The sequence below is a fragment of the Xyrauchen texanus genome, chromosome 7 (genome assembly GCF_025860055.1).
Source record: "Xyrauchen texanus isolate HMW12.3.18 chromosome 7, RBS_HiC_50CHRs, whole genome shotgun sequence".
Classification (NCBI taxonomy): Eukaryota; Metazoa; Chordata; class Actinopteri; order Cypriniformes; family Catostomidae; genus Xyrauchen; species Xyrauchen texanus.
The window spans coordinates 15260405-15286650 of NC_068282.1; the positions used below are offsets into that span (position 1 = coordinate 15260405).

The 26246-nt window shown below is 39.7% G+C and overlaps 1 protein-coding gene across 1 annotated transcript; it reads right to left on the minus strand.

The window, feature by feature from the left end:
* Positions 1 to 792: 792 nt before the first annotated feature.
* Positions 793 to 25825, minus strand: smarcc2 (SWI/SNF related, matrix associated, actin dependent regulator of chromatin, subfamily c, member 2). The gene is made up of 26 exons (XM_052130899.1): positions 25710 to 25825; positions 24036 to 24155; positions 23826 to 23911; positions 19998 to 20079; positions 19768 to 19860; positions 19173 to 19242; positions 18981 to 19050; positions 18818 to 18893; positions 11350 to 11594; positions 11098 to 11222; positions 10958 to 11014; positions 10434 to 10471; positions 10180 to 10310; positions 9761 to 9832; positions 9521 to 9634; positions 8408 to 8561; positions 7988 to 8104; positions 7801 to 7860; positions 7052 to 7310; positions 6012 to 6173; positions 5846 to 5913; positions 5522 to 5642; positions 5155 to 5318; positions 4932 to 5066; positions 4106 to 4409; positions 793 to 2782 (listed from the first exon to the last, which is right to left on the minus strand). The coding sequence occupies exons 1-26, from the start codon at positions 25818 to 25820 to the stop codon at positions 2718 to 2720; spliced, it is 3099 nt and encodes a 1032-aa protein (XP_051986859.1). The 5' UTR covers positions 25821 to 25825; the 3' UTR covers positions 793 to 2717.
* Positions 25826 to 26246: the final 421 nt, after the last annotated feature.

Genomic DNA, 26246 nt, shown 5'->3' on the forward strand with positions numbered 1-26246 from the left:
TACAGTACATCACCAATAAGGACAAACTGAATGTCCACAAGCATTCACACATATCTCAATGCAACAGTTACCAGCTTCTCAAGTCACCATTAAAAAAGTATAAACAAAATGTAAAAAAGAACAAACTACTTATCGGTATACCACTACAATGTAAAAGACAAAGATCCAAAAGTTTAGCAAATTGTTCAAATGACGATTTCAACACTGGTTATGAGGCCTGTGAGTCCGTGAGGTTTATGTAAATCTTCTGTCTGTAATACTGCATGTTTGACTATTGCATCCTAGTGCATTCACGTATGCATGTAAACCACAGGTTTTATCACGGCGAGTGTGTTTTTGTTTAAATTGGATATTGGCTTTCTGATTTTATGTTCATCACTACTAGTATTTATAGTCTGGAAACACACCGTGACTTAAAAGGATAGTTCACACAAAAATACAAATTCATCATTAACTCACCCTCATGTTGTTTAAATGTTTTAACTTTATTTAATCTGTGGAATACAAAAAGAGAATGTTAAGGACTGACAACCTTTTTTTCCTCATAAATTGAAAGTGAATGATGACTGAGGTTGTCAGTCCCTAACATTCTGACTAATATCTCATATGTATTACAATCATACAGTTTTGGAACAACATGAAGATGAGTTTTTTGTGAACTATCCCTTTAATGCAGAATAAAAAATACAAAACATATATATATATATATATATATATATATATATATATATATATATATATATATATATATATATATATATATATAAAGAAAATGTAAAAAAAATGTGGCACATCTTCATGCACAACCCACACATACAAGAATTCCAGCCTTATCATATAAAGCGACTGACACTTTCACATCAACATATCAATAATACGAGAACATCAACAATCAGAAAGAGAAGGAAACATTACGAACATGTATAATATGATAACAGCATTACGTCAGTCGTAATAGTGTAAAGAATCATAAAAATACAAAAATAGGACAGCTACAATATGAAGATATGAGATACACAGACCACAGCTGCAAACGTAATGTCAAAATCCCTTGTCTGTACTGATAAGGTAGTTGCCTTAAAATGCAAGTAACAAAAAATGGTTTCCCTTCATTTAGCAAATACTTTCCGTGGGTTTGGCCTAATCCTAAAAACTCCCATACATAAACACACAACATTCTTTAACAATCTGAAATGTAACATCAGTTATAGCATAAACATAAGCTGAAAACAGCTTAAACCAGCCTAAGATTGTTTGCTGGTCTCCCAGTCTGGCAAAACTGGTGCTCAGCTGGGAAGTTGGGTTGTCTCCCAGCCTGACCAGTGGTGCATAAACCCTCTCTAAAACCAGTCAATAGACTAGCCTGACCAGGCTGGGGGACCAACTAAGACCTACAGTCCATGTTAGGCTGGTTTAACCTGTTTTTGTTCAGGGATATGTGATATGATCTCACTATAATGGCAGGAATTGATTAAAGCTGATTTGACACATATTGAGTTTTGTTGTCCTGGAAAGCAGCGTTTCCCATTATTTTTTCATTGGTGATTAACCATATATGTCCACCCTTAAGTATTCTCATAAGTACGGCAATGGAATAGAGAACAATACTACTTTCGACAGTTAAAAATGAAGTGCAACACTGTATGATGATGTATCCTACCAGCACACATACTCAAAAAATATCATGCAAACATCAATTATTGATGACATGATTTTTCAGGTTTACAGTACATGTTGTCAGACACTTAATACAAAGTAAACAGATTTAATACTGTTTTCCTCTTTTTTTTCCTCATGCTAATATCTAAATGTACATAAAAAAACAGGCCAAATCACTAAAGCTTTCACATTGTCCCGAAAGCAAAATCAACACACACACACGCACGCACGCGCACGCACGCACACACACACACACACACACACACACACACACACACACACACACACACACACACACACACACACAGAGTAACAATTACAAAGTCAAGTTTCTCTTCGGACTTACTCCAAATTGAGTGTTTCTATGAAACAAATACAAAGATTGAGTGATAAAAAGAACACTGACAGAAGAAAACATTAAGTATGGGCTAGGTCTGACTTTAATGCTTCACCTCTCCAAAATTAAAATTAGGGAAACATTCTAAGCGCAATTTATCTGTTTTCTTTTTTTTCCATTTCCATTTGAGACTTAAGTACCTGAAGTGCAATGAGGTGCTTTTGGACTGCAGATCACAGGTACCTTGCTGGATCCTGGTACACAGGTTTATGGATCCTGTAGTTTGGCTGAAGGTTTGGTGAGAGACGATGATACTATAAAAAAACCTCCAATCCTTTTCAGAACTAAGCTTGTTTGTGGTACATAAATGCAGACTGTTGAGGGTCTGGAGTGCTTATGTTGGGTGTTAACAGGGGCTTTGATTTAAGAACTTTCCTTCTTTTTGTTTGTTTATTTTATGAATTTTTGACAGTCTGTTTCAAGGTTATCTGGGTTTAGCTTCATAAATTTTGAATTGTTTCATGTTCAAGATGCTGGCAAAATTCATTTATATCATTTTTCTCCCAAAAATGATGAAAGTGACTAAAAGAAGATATTGTTCCCTTTATCTCCCATCTCTTTTTCTTTCTATCACACTGCTTCAATCTTTCATTCTGAGATCTTTCCATTTTCTTCTCTGGAATCATTCAAACTCATCCCCTTAACACATCACACATTCTCTTTACTGTGTTGGGGGCACAGGGGCATTTGGATAGAGAGAATCCCCAGGGAGTGATGTGCTGGAATCTGAAGGGGGTGGGGGACAGAACAAAAATATATAAGACACTGTGTGTGTTTACACCACACAAGAATTAGATTTACTATTAAATGAAGCAAATGCAATATAATAGAAACTCTTTAGGAAACTGATATGAATATTTGGTAACACTTTACAATAAGGTTCCATTCGTTAACATTAGTTAATGCATTAGATATCATGAAAAATTTACTTAATTTAATAATTCATTTACTTCGTAAATTAATTAATTAATTAATTCATAATAATTTACTCACCATCATGCCATCCCAGATGTGTATGACTTTCTATCTTCTGCTGAACACAAACAAAGGTTTTTAGAATATCTCAGCACTGTTGGTCCATTAAATGCAAGTGAATAACGGCCAGATCTTTGAAGAGCCAAAAATGACATAATGGCAGCAAGTAATCTATATGACTTCAGTGATTAAATGCATGTCTTCTGAAGCAAGATGATAGGTGTGGGTGAGAAACAGATAAAAATGTAAGTCCTTTTATCCCATAAATTCTCCTCCTTCCCCAGTAGGTGGCGATATGCACGAAGAATGCGAATTGCCAAAACTAAAAGAAGAAAATTGTGTAGTGAAAGTGTACATTTATAGTAAAAAGGGACTTAAATATTTATCAGTTTTTTTACCCACACCTATCACATCATTTCAAAAGACATGGATTAAACCACTGGAGTAGTATGGCTTAATTTTATGCTGCCTTTATGTGCTTTTTGGACCTTCAAATTTCTGGCCACCATTCACTTGCATTGAATGCACCTCCAGAGCTGAAATATTCTTCTAAAAATCTTTGTTTGTGTGTAGCAGATGAAAGAAAGTCATACACATCTGGGTTGGCATGAAGGTGAGTAAATTATGGGAGAATTTTCATTTTAGGGTGAATGTTAGTTAATAAAAATTGAATTGCTTATTGTTAGTTCATAGTGCAACATTGTATTGCTATATGTTGAAATAAACATTAACCAAGATTAATAAATGCTGTTTGGTTCATTTTTAATTCACATGAACTAATGTTGTTAATTAACGTTAACAATGGAACCTTGTTGTAAAGTGTTACCGAAAAGTCAATGTGTCAAATGGAATGGAATTTAATAATAATTTATAATTATGGTAATACTGTAATAACACCCAAAGTATTATGTGCTCATTTTTATCTACAATACAACTTGTTACTTAATTTCCGACATAAAATGAATCATATCAAAATAATTGAAACATAAACAAATTGAAATGGAATTGTCAGAGCAATGGAGACTCCTAATAAAATGGTATAGAGCCATAATGTGTACATATGTATGTTATTACCTTGCCCTGCTCCAGCCTGTGCATTGGTGGGGGGAGAACAGTGAGAGGCAGGAGGAGCTTCATTTTGGGCATTAGATGTGTTTGCGGGGGCGGGGCTTGATGTTGGGGGCGGGGCAGAGGCATTGGGGACAGGCTGGTGGGGTACAGATTGAACACTAGCTGACTGGTTGCTAGGCTGGTTACTATTGTGCTGGTGATGGATCTGCTGGAAGTGTTGCTGTCGGGCTCTCATCTCCGCATACTTCAACTGCTCCATGTGGAACGACTGACGATCAGCAAGAAGCTGCTGCCTCTGATACTCCAACTTTAAACACATTATACAAAAATACATATTCATTTCTAGTTAAAGGGATAGTTCATAAACATAAAAATAAATGTATAATTTACTCACACTCATGTTGTTCCAAACCTGAATGATTGCTTTTCTTTTATGGAACACAAAAGGGGATAAGCTCCTTTTTTTTCTTACAGTTAAAGTCACGACTGGGTCTGTCAAGCTCCAAAAAAGAGCAATACAAGTATCATAAAAGTAGTCCATTCGACTTGGGTGCTATATTTCAAGTCTTCTAAAGCCAGACGACAGCTTTGTATGAAATCTTGTTAAAAATGTGCTTTTGAAGACTTATAAAACTGAATACGAATGACAGAGTTAGAGTAGCCCATAGAAGATGAAACATAGCACACAATTCAGATGGATTACCTTTATGGTACTATTTTCAGAATGGGCATTCTGCTAAATATTTCTTTTTCTGCTGCACTGAAGAAATAAAACAGGGACCACTGAACCTATAATTAGCTTTTAACCAAATAACCAAAACTGTCTTACCGCCTCTCTCTCTCTGTCCATGATGGTCTCCAACTCTTCAAAGTGTCTGAGTTTGATCTCCAGTTTCTTCATCTGGGTCTCCACCAGCAGAGCCACCAGAGACTTGATCTTCCTCTCCTCTACTGCAGCCAAGTGCTGAAAGGAATCAAAGAGGACAGAGTTACAGGGTTAATTGGTAAGAAATGTATTGGTTTGCCCACTGTGATTTTACTCATTCACTCACCTTCGCTTTCACAGCAGCAGCAGCGAGAGCAGAGGCAGCAGCGGTGGCCAGGTTTCCCTCTCCTACATCTCTCTCCACCTTTGCTTTCTTCTCTCCCTCACTCTCTCCATCCCTCTGACCCTCTTCTGGTCCCTCCTTCCGCTCTTTCTCCTTCTCGCTGTCACCTACAGGAATCCAAAACAGATCTGGTAAGCATGTAACCTCATCTACCATCTTCTGTTTATGTATATGCATGTTTCTACCTATTTTTTATTCTACCTATTCTTGTTTTTTATTAATTCAAAAAACGTTAAGGTTTTGACTTCTGTATGTAACCACACAAAGTCAAAAAGCAGGAGCAAGTCTGCATCAGCACTGTGAAACGTACCCATTTCTGAGTCTGCCTTCTCTGTCTCTCTCTCTGTCTCCCCTTCTCTAGCTCTCTCTTCCTCTTTCTTGCCATTCTCTCCTTGTTTCTCTTCCTCCTCGCTGGGTCCATCTTTGCTCTCCTAAAACAGAAACATGTGGGAGGTCTTGAGTAATCGTATGTATCTTTTTGACATCAGAAAGTTCAGATGGAATAATTTTTAAACAGCTTTTTTTGGAGGTCTGAAATACAGTATGTTTTCTAGCAACTCTTACTTTAAAAGATTAAGGAAAATAAAATGTCTCAAGACATGAATACTGTATTGTTCTGTTTACACACATTTACCTTATTTTCTCTCTTATCCTGGCTGGATTGAACCTCACTGCTCTTACTCTCCTCACTGCCCTCATCAGCTGAAAAACAAACATACACAACATACACAGTTAGGTTCTCTCTCGCTACAGTCCTAGAAGTGTCAATAAAAGTGAAAATGTGTGTGTGTGTGTGTTACCGGGTTTGTCAGAATCCTCAAGGCCGGTGCCTGCGATGCCGCTCCCCTCCAGGCCGTAGAGAGGGTCCTGCCTTCCGCTGGTTCTGGCCGCCTCCTCCACCCGACGCACATGAGCCTCCACTAGCGCAGCCGGCACCTCCTCCTTCATCCGGGAGAACTCCTCTGAGAAAGAGAGGTGAAATATAATTTTCAAACCCCTTAACATGATGACAGAAATTTTATTTCAGCAGTTTGCATGTTAATGTGATCCTTGAATAGAGGTTGTGGCGAAACAACCTGACCCTCACTCTTGTTATCGTTTCCCCGCCTCTGAGGGCTGTCCTTCAGCCAGGCTCACAATGGGAGTGGGCCGGAGAGAGGAGAGGTTCAATTTAATAAGCCTAGTTTGGGAAGTGGATGATGAGGCACACCTTCTGTGAATATAACCTCAACACCGCTGCAATAAAAACGTAGAGCACACCTCTCCTCAAAGAGCTGGTTTCTATCTCCAGAGTGGGTGGATCCAGTGCCAGTTAGATGGGTTGCCTGACACTAGATTGGAGCATGTGTTGCGGCCAACGGGCCAGGATGCTGGGCGGCCCTTCCCCTCACACACCATGGCCCCAGGGAAGTTGAGTCGCTCTAGAAAGTCGCCGAACCATTATATTTGGATCTCACTCTCTCTCCACTCCCTGCTTTTACATAGCCCCATTCACTGTGAGGAAACCAGATTCCCCTTTATTTTGGTCGTTTATTTCCCGTTTTCTTTTGCTATTATTTTAAATAAATGCCTCTACAAGGCCTGACCCTACACCCACTGTGTTTGTCTATTGCTCACCCTGCCACAAGATTAATTACCCCCCTTTACTTAAATTGAGATTAGTAATAAATAAATAAACTTAAGGAGTTGGGGTTGAGGAGGGATGCCGGAAGAATTGTTGAAGCAGTGAGGTAAGCAGCGGTTTATATATGCATACTCGAGCCTTGTGATTGGACGGATTAAATAATTATGCTTTTTCAAACTCCATTTTTGGATAAAGTGTTTGGATTTAACTTCTCACCAAGGGCAGATTTAGCTGCAGCAGAGGCCACTCGAGGGTCAACCACAGAGGCCAGGAATGCCACTGTGCTCATGACAGGGTTTCCTGCTTGACTGAAAGGGACAGGCTGATAGGCCAGAGGGCCCAGGGAGGAGGAGGTATCCTCCAGGTAGGGGTCTTCAATTGGTAAACGGAGGAAATGGAGGATGCACTCATCCTGTGTGCGGCTGCCCACATGCTCCGATACTTTATTCCAGTCATCCTTATACATCTCTAAACCCTGAAAACAAGGAACAAAGAGGAACTGTTGTTTGTGTGTTTCTGTATGTATGTGAGAGAGACAGAATGAGAGAGTGAGATGGAGAAAGAAAATGGTATAAACAGTGGTGCCCAAAAGTCTGAGACCACTAGTGAAAATCCTTTTATTTGTCATTTTTTCTAGTCTATTAAACATTTTTCGGTAACACTTTACAATAAGGTTCTATTTATTAACATTAGTTAACATGAACCAACAATCAACAATACTTTAACAGCATTTATTCATTTTGGTTGATGTTTGCTTTTAAAGACAGCATGCACTCAAGCTGGCATTAAATGTACAAGTTTATGCAAAACCTGATAAACCGTGGCATCCAGCATGGTCTGAGAATGTTCCAAAGAGCATCTTGATATCTTACCTTTAGTAAAAATTAGTCAGCATGGTAAATGTCACAATTTGATTAGTAAATAAGTCTCAGAATTTTGGATCCTACTGTATGCTCATGTGTTACCTCCAACAAAAGTAGTGTCTCCTGGTCAGTCCATTCCCGAGTGGCACTGGCTGCATTTTTCTGTGGAATGAGAGAAGAATGTTCTCAATCTCTCTCATAGCTCTTTAACAGCAAAATCATCAAGATCCTGATCAGCCTCACACATTCTTACACATCTACTGTAAGTCACAGATTGGGTGGCTCTTACTTTAGCTGGGCCGCTCTTCTTGCTGTACACATCTGTCCTCAGCCCAAAATTTTGCAGGTCGGCTGGTTTGTCCTTCACTTTGTCAGGGAATGAGAGCATATGCTGAGAGGATGAAGTCTAGAGGGGTCGAAAAGAAGAACACAGCTTAGATAGACAATAAGGTGAATAACATCTATACTTGAAGGGGACGTCTATACTTAAAATGCTGTTAACTGTCGTAGCAGCAAAATAGACAGTGTTTTTCTGTGCTAGCCTTCAAAGGCAAAACAATAATTACATATTTTGTCAAAATTATGTTATGACTGAAATCAGGTCTCTTTGTGCCTTTCTAAGATTGTATGGCTGTATTACAAAAAGTTGCCAACCTAGACAGCTCACTTAGGTTTTAGGACAAATCGGATTTTCAGTCTGTATATGTACCTGGGATGCTTTAGGCTGTAGTGGTACCAGACTTGAAGGAGTGTCTGCCAGCACATGAAAGTGTGAGGTGGGTGGAGGTCCCATGGGTGTGGGCCGGCTCTCTGAATCCACCTGATAGTTAATCAAGCCCCACTGCTCCAGAAATGCATGGACCCTGTTCACACACACACACACACACACACACACACACGCACACACACACACACACACTTTTACAGTCAGAGTACACACTCACTGAGCACTTTATTAGGAACACCTGTACACCTATTTATTCATGTGAAAATCTAATCAGCCAACCCGTATCTGCAGCAAATCATGAAGACCATCAGAATAGGGAACAAATGTGATATCTGTCATTTGACCATGGCATAATTGTTGGTACAGTGTAATTGCTGATCTCCTAGGATTTTCACACACAACAGTCTTGGCGTTTACTCAGAATGGTGCCAAAAAACAAAAAACATCCAGTGAGAGCCAGTTCTGCGGATGGGAATGCCTTGTTGCCAGACTGGTTTGAGCTGACAGAAAGGCTACAGTAACTCAGATAACCACTCTGTACAATTGTAGTGACCAGAATAGCATCTCAGAATGCACAACATGTCGAACCTTGAGGCGGATGGGCTACAATAGCAGAAGACCACGTCGGGTTTCACTTTATTAGGACCATAGTGTTCCTAATAAAGTGCTTAGAGGGTGTATACACATGTGTCATAAGTAGGGATGTCATAAAATATCATTATATACGATATATTATTGATTGGCACGCTATATTATCGATACATTTTTGAGGCATCAATATACAGTACATATCAACATCTATCGAAATTTAAATTGGAAGCCTAATTTGTGTGCTTTCAATTCACTGCCAGTTGCATTCCATTCAATTTAGTCTGACGTAATAGCTTTGGGAGACCACAATGGGGTGAAATAACATTTACTGAAGCCGGTAACTGAATAGAAAAGGGACAGATCACACACACAAGCTGATGGCATCGATCCCAAATCTAGTCACAAAATAACAGATGAATACAACAAATACAGTATTCAAATAGCTGCCTATAGACAACACTTTATTCAAAGAGATGTTTCAGAGCTGTAATTCTCCTTCCAAACCTCATTATGGCACAAACATCTCCAGCCAGGTTCCTACGGCAAGCTGTGGAGGTCAAATACTCCTGTGGGTTCAGTCGGTATGTGTCGATCATGAAGTTACGGTAAGCAAGGTAACTGCAACATATACCAAAGGAGTGAAGAGATGAATCGGGTCCGATAAAGTATGGAACTTTTGTAAATATACAGTATAACATGAGATTTATGAGGGTTAAAAAAGTTAAAGTGCTTGAATATACTTACATTTCAGGAGTTTTTGATTTGTTCTTCCCATTGAAAAACTCAGGCAGAGCTCTGCGCTCTATGGCATGGACACTAAAGAGAGTCAGCAATGAAAGTAGGATCAACAATCTTGTTGGTCTTGAAGCAATATTACTATCAACCATACAGATTGTTTAATTAGGTTAGAAAAAGAGTTAGGCTTAGGGTTTGGGCATGAACAACATTCTTATCAACATGTAATTTTCCTTATTTTAGGGACAAGTAATGAATAAGGTTAATATTTGCTTTAGGGTTAAGCTTTTAATTGTTAATAGGCATTTTGTTCCACAAGTCACAACCAACACAGGATTATACAGAAACATGCCCAAATTGCCAAAATCACAGTCAACGGATAGACTTGTGTTATAGTACAAAGGGACAATTGTGTTTAGCTACACTACCTGTTGTAGTCAAACCAAGCAGCATAGCTAGGGATAATGATATGATGAGTCTGTTCAGTGACATTATCCTCATGGAGATCTGAACCCTTCACTGGCTCTCCCTTTACACTGGGGGAACCCTCTTCTTCCTCCTAAATCCACAAACACAGAAAGAAAGGTAAGATACAGCCATCTGCACAGTACACAGAGATGAAAAAAATAAAAAAGTTATTAGCAAAAATAAAATGTAAAACTGAATTTAACTAATGCCATACCTTTCCAACAGTCTCCATTGACTCATCCTCTTGTTCATCTAAATGTGCCAGACAGAGGGAGAGAGAGTAAAAGATGAAAAAAGATTGGGTTAAGTCTTTACATACTTAGGATTATGGTACAGAGGAAACACAAAGTGTAATGCGAAAAGGTGAAGAGTGTAATTTTTTTTTATGTTAAATACTTTCTTCTTAGCTTGATCACACAAACTTAGTATGCAGCGACAACTACAAGTAAGCCAGTCGTATGTTGATTTCCCAGCAAGCACAGTGGCTCTGTGGTGACATGTCCAACATGTCGATTTCTAGCTCAACCAATGGCATGACTTTGGAGACAGAACTATCACTAGCCTGTCTTTAATCTAGCAGACAGGTGATTGTTGGAGTGTTTGGGTGACCTGTTTGGGAGCAGTCTTTATTTTTGTAAATCTGAATAGTATTAAATGGTGCAGAAATTACACACTTCACCTTCAAGGTTAGTCTACATGACAGGTGTGTTAGAGACTGACACTATACTGAAGACATACCCAGATCAGTCATAGTGCCTCCTTTCACTGGAGTGGAATCTGAGTCCTTCTTAGTCACTACACACATAAAAATGTCACGATTACACGTGATGTAGACTACATTGTTAGATAAAAAGAATGCTAGATGTGAGTGAATCTACCTGTTTTAGGTAGTGTCGCTTCCTCCACTGCAGGTACAGGTGATGGTTCATCTAGCTCTTTTGTTAGATCTTCCTGTTCTTCCTCTCTCTGTCCTCGCTTGGACTTAGTGTAAGGAGTAGTGGGCCTTAAATGTACAGTTTCTAGGTCAGTATAGAGCCACCCTGTATAATAACCCTATATTATAACTAGCTGGATTTTTAATGATGTACTGTAACTTTAATTTGTATGTACTGTAAATTAGAGTTTAATACCCTTTCTTGGTGTTTTTCTTCTTGCTCTCCTGTGGTGGAGGGGTAGGTGATGGAGAAGGGGAGCGTTTCCTCTTTTTGGCACTGCTGGTTTTTTTATCCCTCCTTTCGTCTGGAGCACTTACTTCATCTGTGAGAGTCTTCGCTGAAATTCTCTTCCTTCTTGGTCCCCCTTCCCCCACCTCATAGTCTTCTTCATTCATCCACTCATTAAACTGGTCCAGATCCAGAATCCACTTGGCATGAACCTACAAACATACACATTTTCAATCAGTTGATAGACTAAATTTCTTAGAAAACAAATTACAACATACAATAGTAACAAAACATTTAGAGCATTGATATTGTAAGTTGACATGAGAGACACAGAAATACATACAGTTGTCATGACACTGTACTCTAAAAACATACTGTAAGTTTCCTACAGTAAATTTCCTCAATACAACAAGAGCATTAATTTAAACCAAGCTGCAAAAACAGCTTGTTTGGATTTTACCTACTTTGTAACGTCATACAGTTGAATACATCAGCACATGATTGCCACCACAGCAAGACATCAACGTCTACTCTTACATCATCACACCCTTGGCCCACCCACTGGCACTCAGCCAGAAAAGTGAAGAGGAGAGAACAAGACAGATTGACCTAATATTCCTGCACACCAAAGAGGACTTACAGAGGACACTTTCTTGTGCCCATCTGGACTATTTTTTTAAACATGTAATAGACAATCTGCTTCAACAGTTATCATGCATCTCGCAATGTCAAGTTTTTACTCTTAAAAGGAGACCCCCATTCTGAGTTTGAGTATAAACACGTCCACATCTGCACTATTTTTAATTATTGGTCTATGTAAACATACAGTAAATGGATGCATTTGACCATTTTGATGCGTTTCCGGTGATGTGTGCCACGTTTTAAACGCAGTACAAGCCTAGCTTTTGAAAAAGTGTCTGTTCTGCTCCACGCCATTGCTGCTGCTTACTGGGAAAACCATGTCTCGTCCAGAGTAAACAGAAGATGGAAGATATGTCATGCCTGTGAAGACCAGCATCTCTGCTTTGGCTTTTGTTATAGCATCCCAACATCAAGAAATAGTGACTGAAGTTTAAAAAGTTCCTGATTGCATCAGTGCAGGATAATATGTGTGTGCTTCATGTTTCACAGTGCACTCGATTATATATGTGCGTCATGTTTCACCGTGGATTGTATTCTGTGTGTTCATCATATTTCAACATGGATTTTTATATGTGTTCAGCTCATGTCAGCCTGTATTATTAGGGATGCACCGATATGGAATTTCTGGGCCGATACTGATAATTCACAGCCCACTGTGGCCGATACTGATAACCAATATATATTTAAAAAAGTAAACAATTTTTTTTACCTGGAACTGCTAGCTAATTCATTAAGCTTCTAATTTGAGAAATATGTGTCATTACAAATCTTGGAATTTGGACTTGCTGCTATTAAGGTTTGTCAGATGTAACATGAACCAGAAATGTGCCTATATTACAAATGTATGCTGATAAGAAATGGCAAACAAATGACAATTTGCATAAATTGTATGGTGCCCATTTATATGAGGGTACGGTAATCCTGATGACTCATTAACAGAGAGATGGTTTAATGCATTAAACCAAAATGAGGCAATAAACTGTATAATGAACATGCAATGAGCAATAAATAACAATATACACAATACAAACACTAATCTCTTGATAAATGGTGTAATATTTAAGCTTGCAGTCAGACTGCGAGAGCAGTGGTGGTTTGTGTGTGTTATGGAAGTGTCTCATTCACAGATGCTTGTTACAGCGCTCATCTGTAACTGAATTCCACTGTTTAACTTATGAACTGTGAACACAACAATCATAATAGGAATAGGTAACATCATACAGATCGAATAGTCATGAGTCGTTGTTGTACAATCGACGTTGTGTCGATTGTAGTGGTAAAAGGGGCTTCTTTCGAGAGCCTCGAATACCTCTGAATATGATAAAGCCCAATGCCAAATTGGCGAACAGAATTTGCATGTCCCGCCCCTGGACATATGGGAATAAAAAACGGGGATCGTCCATTTGTTCAGTCAGATTCTTTCTTCGGAGCCGAGCGGTTGTGTGATCAGCGAGCTGAGACACTCACTACTGTTCCACTCACCTCTAAGAGCATTGCTGTTGAGTTCGGCGGGCGCGGTTTCACCGGGTAAATCCACGCGGACCACCTGCCCCCTACATGCTCGTTTGCTTCCGTCCGGGCCTGATGTGAGACCCACGGCCAGTCTGATGTCTCCTTCAGACCCCCCCAAACGGATGAGAATATCGCTGCTGCATCAGAGAGCGCCGCGGCCTTAGACCTTTCACCTCCACATACATAACTCTACCACCATACACACTCCTGGATGGCCGGTTCTGACGAGTCCAGAGGACACCTCACTAGGACATCCTCCTCAGTCACCAACCATCCCCCTGCTGGGTATGCGGTGCAAGGTAAGTGCTTTGAGTCTTTTCTCAGCACACATGCCTCAGGAAGTAACTTTGCCTCCCGATGCAACACTACCTGCTCTCCACCACTGCGAAGCCCCACCAGGTATATCAAACGTGATTGTCCCCTTAGTGCCCCCACTCGGAGCTTGGACACATCGCTTACACTTCCCAACCCGTCGCGCTGGCTGGCCAGGACCATCCGACTCGGCTACATGATTCAGTTTGCCAGGCGCTCGCCCCATTTCAGCTGTACCCAGTTCACTTCGGTGCACAGCGAGAACTCCAGCGCCCTGAGCACATCCGCTGTGGTGTTGAGGCTGCCCAGGATATGAGTGGTTTCGCTCAGCGGAGAGTGGAGGCTCCACCCCCAGGTGGTTCAGCTGATCTGGGACCGTTATGGCAAAGCACAGGTTCACCTGTTCGCTTCCCAAGAGAACTTCCATTGCCCACTCTGGTACTCTCTCAGGTCGGAGGCAAGTCCCCTCGGGACAGACGCGCTGGCACACAGCTGGTCCCGTGGGCTGCGCAAGTACACATTTCCCCCAGGTGCTGTGCAAGGTCAGGGAGGACGAGGAACAAGTCACTCTAGTGGCCCCCTACTGTCCCACTCGGACAAATTCCCCTGAGGAAAGACCTTCTTTCTCAGGGCACCCTCTGGCATCCGCGCCCAGACCTCTGAAATCTCCATGTCTGGCCCCTGGACGGGATGCGGAAGATCTATGTGGTCTACCACCAGCTGTCGTAGACATGATCAACCAATCCAGAGCTCCCTCTACCAGGCAGCTTTACGCCCTAAAGTGGCATCCGTTCGCAAACTGGTGTTCGTCCCCATCTGAAGACCCGCAAAGGTGCGCAGTCGGGTCAGTGCTCTCATTCCTGCAGGAAAAGCTGGAGGGGCAGCTGTCCCCCTCCACCTTAAAGGTGTATGTAGCCACTAAAGCGGCCCACCACGACAAGTCCCTAGGGAAGCACGACCTGATTATCATGTTTCTATGAGGCGCCCGGAGTTTGAATCCTCCCAGGCCATGCCTGTTTCCCTCATGGGATCTCTCCATGGTCCTTACGGGCCTTCAGAGAACCCTCTATGAGCCACTCAGTCAAGCTAAGTGCCCTCTCCCAGAAGACGGCCCTCCTGATTGTGCTCACTTCCATCAAGAGGGTTGGAGACCTGAAAGCGTTCTCTGTCAGCGACACTTGCCTCGAGTTCGGTCCGGCAGATGCTCATGTCATCCTAAGACCTCGACCGGGCTATGTGACCAAGGTTCCTACGACCCCTTTCAGGGACCAGGTAGTGAACCTACAATCGCTGCCCCGGGAGGAGGCAGTTTCCGGTACGTGCTTTGCGTACCTATTTGGATCGCACACAGAGCTTTAGATTCTCTAAGCGACTTTGTTTGCTTTGGCGGACAGCAGAAAGGGAATGCTGTCTCCAAACAGAGGCTCGCCCACTGGGTAGTCGACGCCATCGCAGTGGCCTATTGGGCCCAGGCCCAATCAAGCACACTCTACAAGGGTTGTGGCATCCTCGTGGGCACTGACCAATGACACCTTTCTATCAGACATTTGTAGAGCAGCGGGCTGGGCAACACCCAATACTTTTGCGAGATTCTACAATCTCTGGGTTGAGTCAGTTTTGACCCGGTATACCGCTTGTGCTAGTGCCTTTCCTCTCCACTGAGGTGCACATGTGCGCTTTTACTCCCAGATGAGTCCTCAAACTCCCGCATCCTGGATGTTCTTCCTCCCCAGCCCTCTGGCTCGCGTATTCAGAGGAGGAATTCCCATCCAGACCCACTACGGGTACTAATTACTCTGTACTGGAATAGGTGCTCCATAGGTGCCAGTTATCACAGTAACCCCCTGTAATGTATTTTCCGTGGTATGTGTCTCCTTTGGGCAGTCCCCACTGCCCAGGTCGCCATGTTTGTAGAGCTCCTCCCTCATTAGGCAGGACCTACCACTGCGTCACTTCCATGTGTGGCGTAACAGGCCCATGTGACGCATTTGCCACATTTTCACCTTCCCAGCCTGGGCAGTATGTGGTCTCCACGGGTTATTTTCCTCCTGAAAGAATAGGACTGGAAAAGAACACCTTCCCCGATGCATGTTATAGCTAGATGACCCCAGCTGCATCTAACACTCTATGAGGAGAAACATAGAGAGAGAAAAGGCCTCGGCTGGCGCGGCCTGCTCCCATGCTTGTCACATCACTTGTTCCCACCCTTCAAGGGAAAACCTTGGTCGAATGCCGGGAACCTAAATACAATTTGATGCCTTAGTGGGGCATTGGGGAAGGTTATGTGAACAGATACCCATGTTCCTTTGGCACACTACAGCTTGCTTGCACCACCATCAGCAGGTCACATAACATGGTTCAGTGTAGGTGGCGCTATTGAATAGAGGCCCCTTGTGTCACTACAATCGACACAACGTTGAGTGAGTGACAGAAGGGGAAAGTCTAGGTTACTAGTGTAACCCCCGTTCCCTAATGGAGGGAACGAGATGTTGTGTCCCCCTTGCCACAACACTGTACCAAGCCGCTGTAATGGCCGAACCTTATTCTTGGCTCCTCAGTGCAGAACCTGACTGAACAGATACACAATCCCCGCCTTTTATACCCGTATGTCCGGGGTTGGGACATGCAAATTCTGTTTGCAAATTTGGCATTGGCCTTTTTCATATTCAGAGGTATCCGAGGCTCTCAAAAGAAGCCTCTTGTGTCACTACAATCGACACAACTTCTCGTTCCCTCCATCAGGGAACGGGGTTAAACTAGTAACCTAGATGTTTTTAGCCATCTCGAGTCACTCTGTAAGAATTATTTCAATATAATCGTACTGTCTTAGATTGTGTTTGGACTTGTTTTAATCACAATGTTTTGCTGAAAGTAACAATGTGTTAAACAGAATATGGAAAATGGCATGTCAATACTAAAAGCGGATAACTAAAACCAGCCCCAAAACAACTTAACAAGGTGCAGAGATGTTGAAATATTCCTCACAGAATCACATGAGCTTGTCTTTCACTCACACAGAGACATGGTGTGTGCACGCACACTGTCTTTGAGGCTACCCGAGTCCCGCAAGAAAAACAAACCCTCACAAATTACCACCGAAATAATAGGCGGTAATTAAACTGGCAGCCAAAAGTTTGGAATAATGCACAGATTTAGCTGTTTTGGAAGGAAATTCACCAAACTGTTACTTTAATTCATAAGGTCACAAAGTACAGTCAGGACATTACTGATGTAAAAAACAGCACCATCACTATTTGAAAAAAAGTCATTTTTGATCAAATCTAGACAGATCCCATTTCCAGCAGCTATCACTCCAACACCTTGTCCTTGAGTAATCATGCTAAATTGCTAATTTGGTACTAGAATATCACTTGCCATTATATCAAACACAGTTAAAGCTATTTGGTTCATTAAATGAAGCTTAACATTGTCTTTGTGTTTGTTTTTGAGTTGCCACAGTATGCAATAGACTGGCATGTCTTAAGGTCAATATTAGGTCAAAAATGGCAAAAAAGAAACAGCTTTTTCTAGAAACTCATCAGTCAGTCATTGTTTTGAGGAATAAAGGTTATAAAATGTTTGCAATTGCCAAAAAACTAAAGATTTCATACAAAGGTGTACACTATAGTCTTCAAAGACAAAGGACAACTGGCTCTAACAAGGACAGAAAGAAATGTGGAAGGTCAGATGTACAACTAAACAAGAGGATAAGTACATCAGTCTCAAGGTTGAGAAATATATTCCTCACATGTCCTCAGCTGAGAGATTAATTTAATTCTACCCGCTCAAAAACAGTTTAATGTCCAACAGTAAAGAGAAAACGCAGGGGTGCAGGCCTTATGGGAAGAATTGCAAAGAAAAAGCCACTTTTGAAACAGAAAAACAAAAAGAAAATGTTAGAGTGGGCACAGAAACACAGACATTGGACAACAGATAATTGGAAAACAGTGTTTTGGATTTTTACCCCATTGAGCTTTTGTGGGATCAGCTAGACTGTAAGGTGCGTGAGAAGTGCCCAACAAGCCACATCTCTGGCAAGTGCTACAAGAAGCATGTGGTGAAATGTCACCTGAGTATCTGAACAAACTGATAGCTAGAATGCCAAGGATCTGCAAAGCTGTCATTGCTGCACATGGAGGAGTTTTTGATGAGAACACTTTGAAGTAGTTTAAGAAGTTCTGAAAAATGTGTAATATTAATTTTTCACATTATTACTGTACCGACTATACATTGTGATCAATTGAATGCCACTTTGGTGAATAAACTACCAATTTATTTATTTACTACCAAACTTTTGGTCACCAGTGTATACTATCGGAATGATAATAAAATCTAGATTTTCCCGGTTTTTGTTCAATAATATATCGGCGGCCTATATTGTGCATCCCTATGTATTATATGTGTTTTCGCCTCATCTGAGTGGATTGCTTGTAAACAGTCTCAATATGATTCAAGCTTTGCAAAGGAACTGTTATTAAAAGATAGCAGTAAGAAACCAATTCCATTCATGAATGTTTCATATGTCATGACTGTTTGATATTTATAGTTTATGGTGCTGCAGTGCTTGAGTGAACAGTTTGATACATTCGGATGCAATGTGTTGGGTGTACATTATGTGTAAACCCTGAAATTTCATTTTATATTCGGAGCTGCTTTATTCACTATGAATCAAATCAAAATCGAATCGAGATCTTGTAAAAACGATTTGAATCAGGAAATCTTAATCAAAACTCAGCCCTATTATGCATACGTTAGATTTGTATTAATCATTTAAGTATACAGTATATTGTTTAGCTTTTATTCCCAAACATTTTTAATACAGATTTCTCAATTACCAATAAATAGTCAAAGCTATAAATGTGTGTGAAACAAAGGAGAGAGAAAGAGAGAGAGAGAGAGAGAGAGAGAGAGAGAGAGAGTGAGGATAAGAGACAGATGGCAAAGAGGTAATGGGAGGGGGGATTCAAACCTTCCTGGGTTTCTCAGCAGTGGGCAGATCCTCCACAGCAGCCTCCACTTCATTGGCTGGGATCCATGTGTCATAACTGCATCATAAACTCAGTATATTAATCCTGAATCCACATACACACCTGATGTCTCTGTGTGTGTACAATACGTGTGTGCATTCGTACCTGTCAGGCCAGTAGCCCCAGTGCAGCAGCATCTGTTTATCTCTCTTCATAACAGGACGAACCCACTCTTCTGAAAACCACAACACATACCAATTACAACCGATATACAGTATATTAAAAAGTATCTAATTAAAAAGTAAACATGTATGTGGATATGTTTGTACAATGAAGTGAAACTGTGGAAGAAAGTACCTTCCTCCAGACTAGAAGGAATAGGCACTGCTACATGAGTGCTGGACAGCTTATCCTCAGTCACAGAACCCTAGACACACAACATTGTGAATATTGCAGTGATATTAATACACTTTTTATTTGGTCATTTAAGATTTCTAAAGACCATGCCAGTGGGCTAGTTTTACATTCTCTGAGATTGAGTCAAAAATCACTCTGAAATGAAATCAATACAGATTCAATACAGATTCAGCCATTTTTTTACATCAACACTCAAAGCCTTCACATATAACGTTTTAATTGTTTTGTAAATGTAAATATAGTTTATTTCAATGTATCGTTAAATAGGTACATATATGTAATAAATGTGACATTTAGGCATGTCTTAATGTATTTTAGTTCAGTTAACGATTTGAATCTTCTAGGCAATAATGGCTGTATGGACCAAATTATGGTTCCTCATTCGGTCCAAATAACATCCTTTTAAGTCTTCTCAGAGAACACATGTAAATGTCTAAATATACTGCCCAGCACTTATTAGTAATTAAAACTAATGGTTATAAAAATCTGAAGCAATGAAAAACAACGTCTTTCTCTTTCTTTATCAATCAGTTACCTGGTGTCGTTTTATGATGTCCTTCAGTTTTCCAAGTAGCTTTGGCTCTATCTCTGAACTCAGGTAAATCACAGGTCGGGAAAAACAGTTATTCTAAACAGAGAAAGAGCATTTCTGGCATTATTCAATATTTCATCTTGCATATGTACATACTAACAAAGCCAACTAGCTTATCAAAAAGTGTTCATATGATGTTACTGGGTGTATGAAATTGTGTATTTGGTACACACCTGTACCAGAGACTTTTCAACAGTCATGAACATCTCAACATTGCGGTCCATCCTTGAAGGGTTCTGGAAGTCAAATCTCCTCCTAATAAATACAATAATGTATAATCAACAGAGGAACAGTTGATAAGCATTACGTATCAACACAGTTGAATTTAAAAATTCACAAGAGGTCCAAAAAGTGCAAAAAGAAATGGATTAAAAATGGAAGTAATGATTAAAAGGACGTTCTATTGCTCTTGCCTTTAAATGAATATTCTGGGTTCAATACAAGTTTAGCTGTGGCATAATATTGATTACCAAAAAAATGTATTTCAATTCATCCCTCCTTTTCTTAAAAAAAAAAGCAAACATTGAGGTTGCAATGAGGCACTTACAATGGAAGTGATGGGACAGATTTTTGGAGGGTTTAAATGCAGAAATGTGAAGCTAATAATTTTATAAAAGCAATTACATTAATTCTTCTGTTAAAATTCCTGTATTATTTGAGATGTAAAGTTGTGTAAATTGTTTTAGGGTTTTTTGGATTTTATCACACTAAAATCATTTTAACATGCATATTGTTTATGTCCTATGGCTAGTTGTTTAACGTTCAGGAATTTGCACCTATTCACTTCGATTGTAAGTGCTTCACTGTAACCCAGTTTTTGCATTGTTTAAAGAAAAGGAGAGGAAAGTCAAAATACATTTTTACACACATTTTTAAGGTAATAAATGTTATGCCACAAATGCTGTCGATTGAACCCGTAAATTAACCTTAAATTAACAACAGAGGAAACTTGTTGTTGACTAAAGGCTGTTCAGTTACTTGGCTGTGTAAAAGTGAATAACTGGTCAATATGGAGCCTGTCAGCTGTATGAAATCACAGTCACGGTTTCTTACAGGGATATCAGACTGATTAATAATCATTGTTCAGCTGATGTAGTAGCACTTCATTTATCAATGCTAAAGTATATCCACTACAGGTTTAATACACCAAGTGAAAAGTTAAATACAGCAAAATAAACATGGCGTGCAGATTTTTGTTCTGGAGCATTTGGTCGAATTCACACCATGAAGGAGGCGACTCACGAGTCCCCTGACTTCACGGTGTGTCATAAGGTTAAGTGTCAGAGAAACACCACCATCTGACAACTGATGAAACCACTCAAATAAGTGGCAAAAAGTGTTTAACGAACGGATGAACAAGTTCACATGAGACAATACATCTTGAGAAGCTGACGATGATAAACTCATATTAGTTAAGGGGAGAACACACTGTAATAATTTTAGACCTAGTTTTTACTTTCTGCCTAGATATTTTGAGCATTTTATTATTTCAAGTATTGAATATTCAGTAAGTTTTTATTAATATCACTTTAATTGACATTTTTGAACACTCGACTTTTTTCGATTTAAATCATAACAATATAAGAACAAAATAAATACAAATTAATGAAATGACAGAGGCAAATACATAAGATATAAATCTCAGGCCTATAATTACTAGCAAGAATTTTCATTTCCATTCATCAATAAAAGACATGCAACATTTCTGATTATATGCTGACCCCAATACCTCATCTTGAGCCAAGTGCCTTCAAAAATTATTCACCTGCTTTTGATTATTTCCAATTCTGCTATGATGCCAAAGTGAAATTAAAGATATATTAGATTTTTTTCTCCTAATCCAGATCAGATCCCTCCCGCTCTCACGTATTCCAAGGTCTAAACCATGACACTTGTTAAGAGGGAAAAAAAGGCTGGAAAGAGTTTCAACTTCACCAGGATAACAACGAAGGCCATTGTAAAAGTATGGGAAAAAAAACATGGCACTATTATGATGGGCTGTTAAACAAAACTGAGCAACCGTGCAAGTAGGAAAAGTGTCACAGCTGTGACCTAGAGGAACTAGTAGAAACTGTCACTCTTTAGCAATCTCATTGAGATTAGCTAAAGGGTTAGCTAAAGGGATGCCACTTCTGAGTACTTTGCCAGAAGCCATGTGGCAATACCTAAAACACAAACAGCAAACCAACTACAGACCAAAATCCAGAAACACCATCCCTACCATGTGTTTAAGGATAATTCTGTATAATATAGGCTCCAATATGGCCACATGACCCCGATCAGATGCATTTCAGAGGGATATATGGATGATAAGTGCAGCACTTTAACATGGTAACTAATGTATATTCAATAAATATAAAGGCTAAATAACTATAACATTTTATTGTATCAAACTATCAAAGTAAGAAAAGTAAGAGATAAGAAAGGCTTCAATAAAGAACGGCACAAAACAGTTTATGCACTTCCTGAACACAGAATGACGTGCTTCAATGTAACCGGAGTGCTTCAGGGGGTTCCTTGCTGCTCAAACAAAAGTACAGAACTGCAAGACAATATTGCATGTACACATCTAGTTCACGACATACAGAAGTTTATCTTTCTAACTTCAACTATTTATTTAAGCAGTGCCAGACAGAATCAGCAAAAGACTTTAATCTCTCCAAAGTAACTAAAATATATGGGAACAGCAGAGGATTTAATGTCAGACAGTGATCCTCTTTTAATGTATTGTTGATGCAGCGCTTTGATGGCAGTAACAGCAGCGGTGCATAAATGGACTAATCATAAAGCATTAAAGAGACAACACTTCTTGCAGAGGGTTCTACTGTGCTGAGCTGACTATTGGGGCTTTTCCACTGTGCGGTACAACTCCACTCGACTCTGCTCCCTTTTTGGGGATTTTCCACTGTGGATAGTACCTGGTACTTTTTTAGTACCACCTCGGTCGAGGTTTCAAGCGAGTCAAGCCAATACTAAATGTGATGTCAAAACCCTGCAGATCACTGATTGGTCAGAGAGAATATTATTGTCAGTACCAGCGTCACTGGATTTTCGACAAAAGACCCGCTAGTTTTAAAGTTAGCTACAACGATAGCAGTATCATTTGTTCACGTGACTTTCAAATTGTAAAAAGAAATGGCTGTGTACAAAACCACGTCTTGGTCAATAAACAAGGTGCAGACATTCCTCTCGTTAGCAACGAACGAAACAAAAAAGTATTTCAGGAAGTGTCTCAGCTGTTGGCCGCACAGCTGAGACAAGGCTACCAACAGTGTAGGAAAAAGTCAAATAAAAACTTAAAAGTGACTACAGAACCATCAAGGAAATGTGGAAGTGGTTTGACCAAATGGACGCTATCTAGACCAGCAAGCAATGGGAGGGAGTGGAAAATTGCCATATTAATCACTTTTAAGCACAGCAAGCTATCATCATGCAAAAACGTTCTCCAAGAAGTTACGTCACTAAATTGATTTGAGAATTATGTCTTCCATTAAAACCATCACCACAAATATATAAATGTTAGTAGTCAACCCCACTAATCGACTAGTCAGTTGTTGGATGACTACTCGATTAGTCGACCTCCGTAGCACATCCCTACAGATAATACATTTCTTTATAAGGGACTAGCTAACTGGAATGGCCCAACTAGAGCCCAGAATTTGTTCCAAAAGAAAATCTGCATCATGACGTGAAAACCACTGCCCACCGACTTGCAAAGTAGTGTTAGAGCTGAACAATTTTAACAAATTCTAAATCTGAAGAAATTGAATAAAAAGTTATAAGAAGTTTTTTTCAATATATTAAAATGTGTACTGTAAAAGGAGTTACATATGAACAAATTCAAGGGGGTGAATACTTTCTGAAAGCAATAATAATTAATTACATTTATATAGTGCTTTTCTAGGCACTCAAAGTGCTTTATTTAGTATAGGGGGAATCTCCTCAAGTACCACAATGTATGTGTAGTGAGTGAAAAAGAGGGAGAGATTGGAGGGTATTACCATCCTTGATCACTCTTGAACTTGTAGGCTGCCGCCAGAATATGACAAAGAGCTCCACCAGATTTGAAATCCAAAAAACACTTCATCTAAGGGGTGAGAGGAAAGAATCATCAGCACTACACAGTTTCTGTGCACTGGTGGTTCGGTGATGATGGCGGAGCATGTGTGATTCTAGTCAATACTATTATGCAAGAAGGCTTGTGTGATTACCGGTAGCTTAGTGAGGGGAGGGTTGCTGACATGCCGGCCAAACACTTCCTCCTGAAACTGAAGCAGTTGAACCACCAGACTTGACAAAGACTTATTGGTAGGGGGCTCTGCCTGAATATACTATAAAAGAGACAGAGAAAATGTAGTTAGTCACCATTATAAAAAGGGCAGAATAAAGAGCACATAAGAAACACATTTATCGTAAATACAGCATAAACACTGGTTGGAAGGGCCTAACCTTTGTAATATGTCTACCTGGAGTCATTACACTGATGCACACTTCACAACATACTAACAGCACTTCTGTGTCAGTGATAAAATAATGGAGAAAGGACCTCTTAAACTATCTGATGTACAAAACAAGCCCAGATGAGACTTGTGATAATAATCAAGTATTTTTCAGTCTATGTAAGACACATTTTAATTTCCACAGATGCACACCAAGTCTTTACTTAAAACTTGTTTTGTCTGCAAGCACTTGTCATGTGGAGTTAAAAACATCAATTGACGGTGGTGTTGAAACAAACTGATGCTAATTATACTCATGGCTTCATGATTCATAATGTAGGAAAGTGGATAGCCACAGTCTACTGCAAGATTAATGTTGTGGTGTATGAGACTTTAAGAGATTTAAAGTCTATTGCAATGAAAATGAATAGTTATTTCAATTAGTCAACCTCCTATACATTTATAGTTAGTCATTTGGGAAATGTTTATTAGGGCTTGAATTGGTGCTATTTTAGTGCATTTCTATCTTTATACTGTGGAAGGCTTTGTTTGGAAGAAGTTAATGAAGCATTACATTGTAACATATTGTTTTGTTCTCTTTCCTAAGATGGACATTATTGTATTTTTACAGGAAAAGAAGAATATATAGTGGAAAATGTCAGCACTTTCAAAATCTGCGACTAATCACGGTTAACTCAAATTGTGCGATTAATTGTGATTAAAATCAGCACTAATATAAAGGCTATGATTAATTATCTGTCAGTATTTTGATCATACTATTAACAGTAACATAATAAGGAATATTTTCTTATTACATTATAATTAATGTAAAGACTTACCTTACCTTAAAATTAGGTTTATATGTATAGCCTACTGTATGTTTATATCCAACGGCATGTTTAAATAAAGAGTTTTATTTGCGGGGAAAGATATGTCAAATTTTTAGCAGGATATATTGTTTCGTTGTATCATGAACAAAATAATTTCAAAGGTTTCAATGTAGCACACAAAGAGAAAAGAAAATTCTTCACATCCGACTGTAAATGTTTCATCATTTGTAACATTGCGCGCGAAGGGGGTTTGGTTGCACATCTGGATTCGCGCGCTTGCTCTGCCAGTACCGCAGTCTCGTTAACGAGCTGGCCTTTCCCTGGATAAGAGGACAAAAAAACTCATTGAGGCCATTCATAAAAACCTATTAGACAAGGTCGAATGACTATCATGACGTGAAAACGACACAATATATTGAAGATGAAGCCATTTCTTGTGTGCATCTTAAGACTTTTCACAAGACGCGCATCCAGCATCTTCTATTGTTCAAGACGCGTCAGACTGTGGATTTAAAACAGCTGGATTTCTCTCCATCTCCTTTCCTGCCCTCCTTTCTGTCTATCCGCCTTATCAGCATGCACTTTCACAAATATCTCAATGATAAACAAATGGTACCTTTTTATAATTCTTGCCCAGCCAAACCCGGACATTGTCGAACTGCGAGACGGTATCAGACGCTTCGTAATATTTTACATTGGGTCCGCCGTCTTTCTTCCGTACCGCCATCTTTGTCTGCGCGAAAGTTTTGCCATCTATCGCCCCCTGGTGTTCATTTGGTTTTGCTGGAAAAGTCGAAAGGATTGGTTGATGGTTTTGAAAAGACCTTCATTAAGGCTCAAATGCTGGGTTGCGCTTCCTACACAGCTTTGGAAACTTGAGCCAAAATGGCGGACTAAGACGGACAGAAACAGCCCTTTATCTCACCCTCTCCTCAAATCAGAATCAGAATGAGCTTTATTGCCAAGTATGCTTACACATACAAGGAATTTGTTTTTGATGATAGAAGCTTCCAGTGCACAAACAATACAAAACAGCAAGAAGACATAGATAATAATAACAAATGTAATACAAATAAAAAGTGACAAGAATATATAAGTATATATAGAAATACACAATAAGACAATATATATATATATATATATATATATATAT

Coding starts and splice junctions, on each gene's coding strand:
- smarcc2 (XM_052130899.1), bottom strand. CDS start 25,820: ATGGCGGTACGGAAGAAAGACGGCGGACCCAATGTAAAATATTACGAA. Junction 5,914..6,011: donor TGAGGATTCTGACAAACCCG/GTAACACACACA, acceptor TTTGTTTTTCAG/CTGATGAGGGCAGTGAGGAG. Junction 5,319..5,521: donor GAAGGCAGACTCAGAAATGG/GTACGTTTCACA, acceptor GGATTCCTGTAG/GTGACAGCGAGAAGGAGAAA.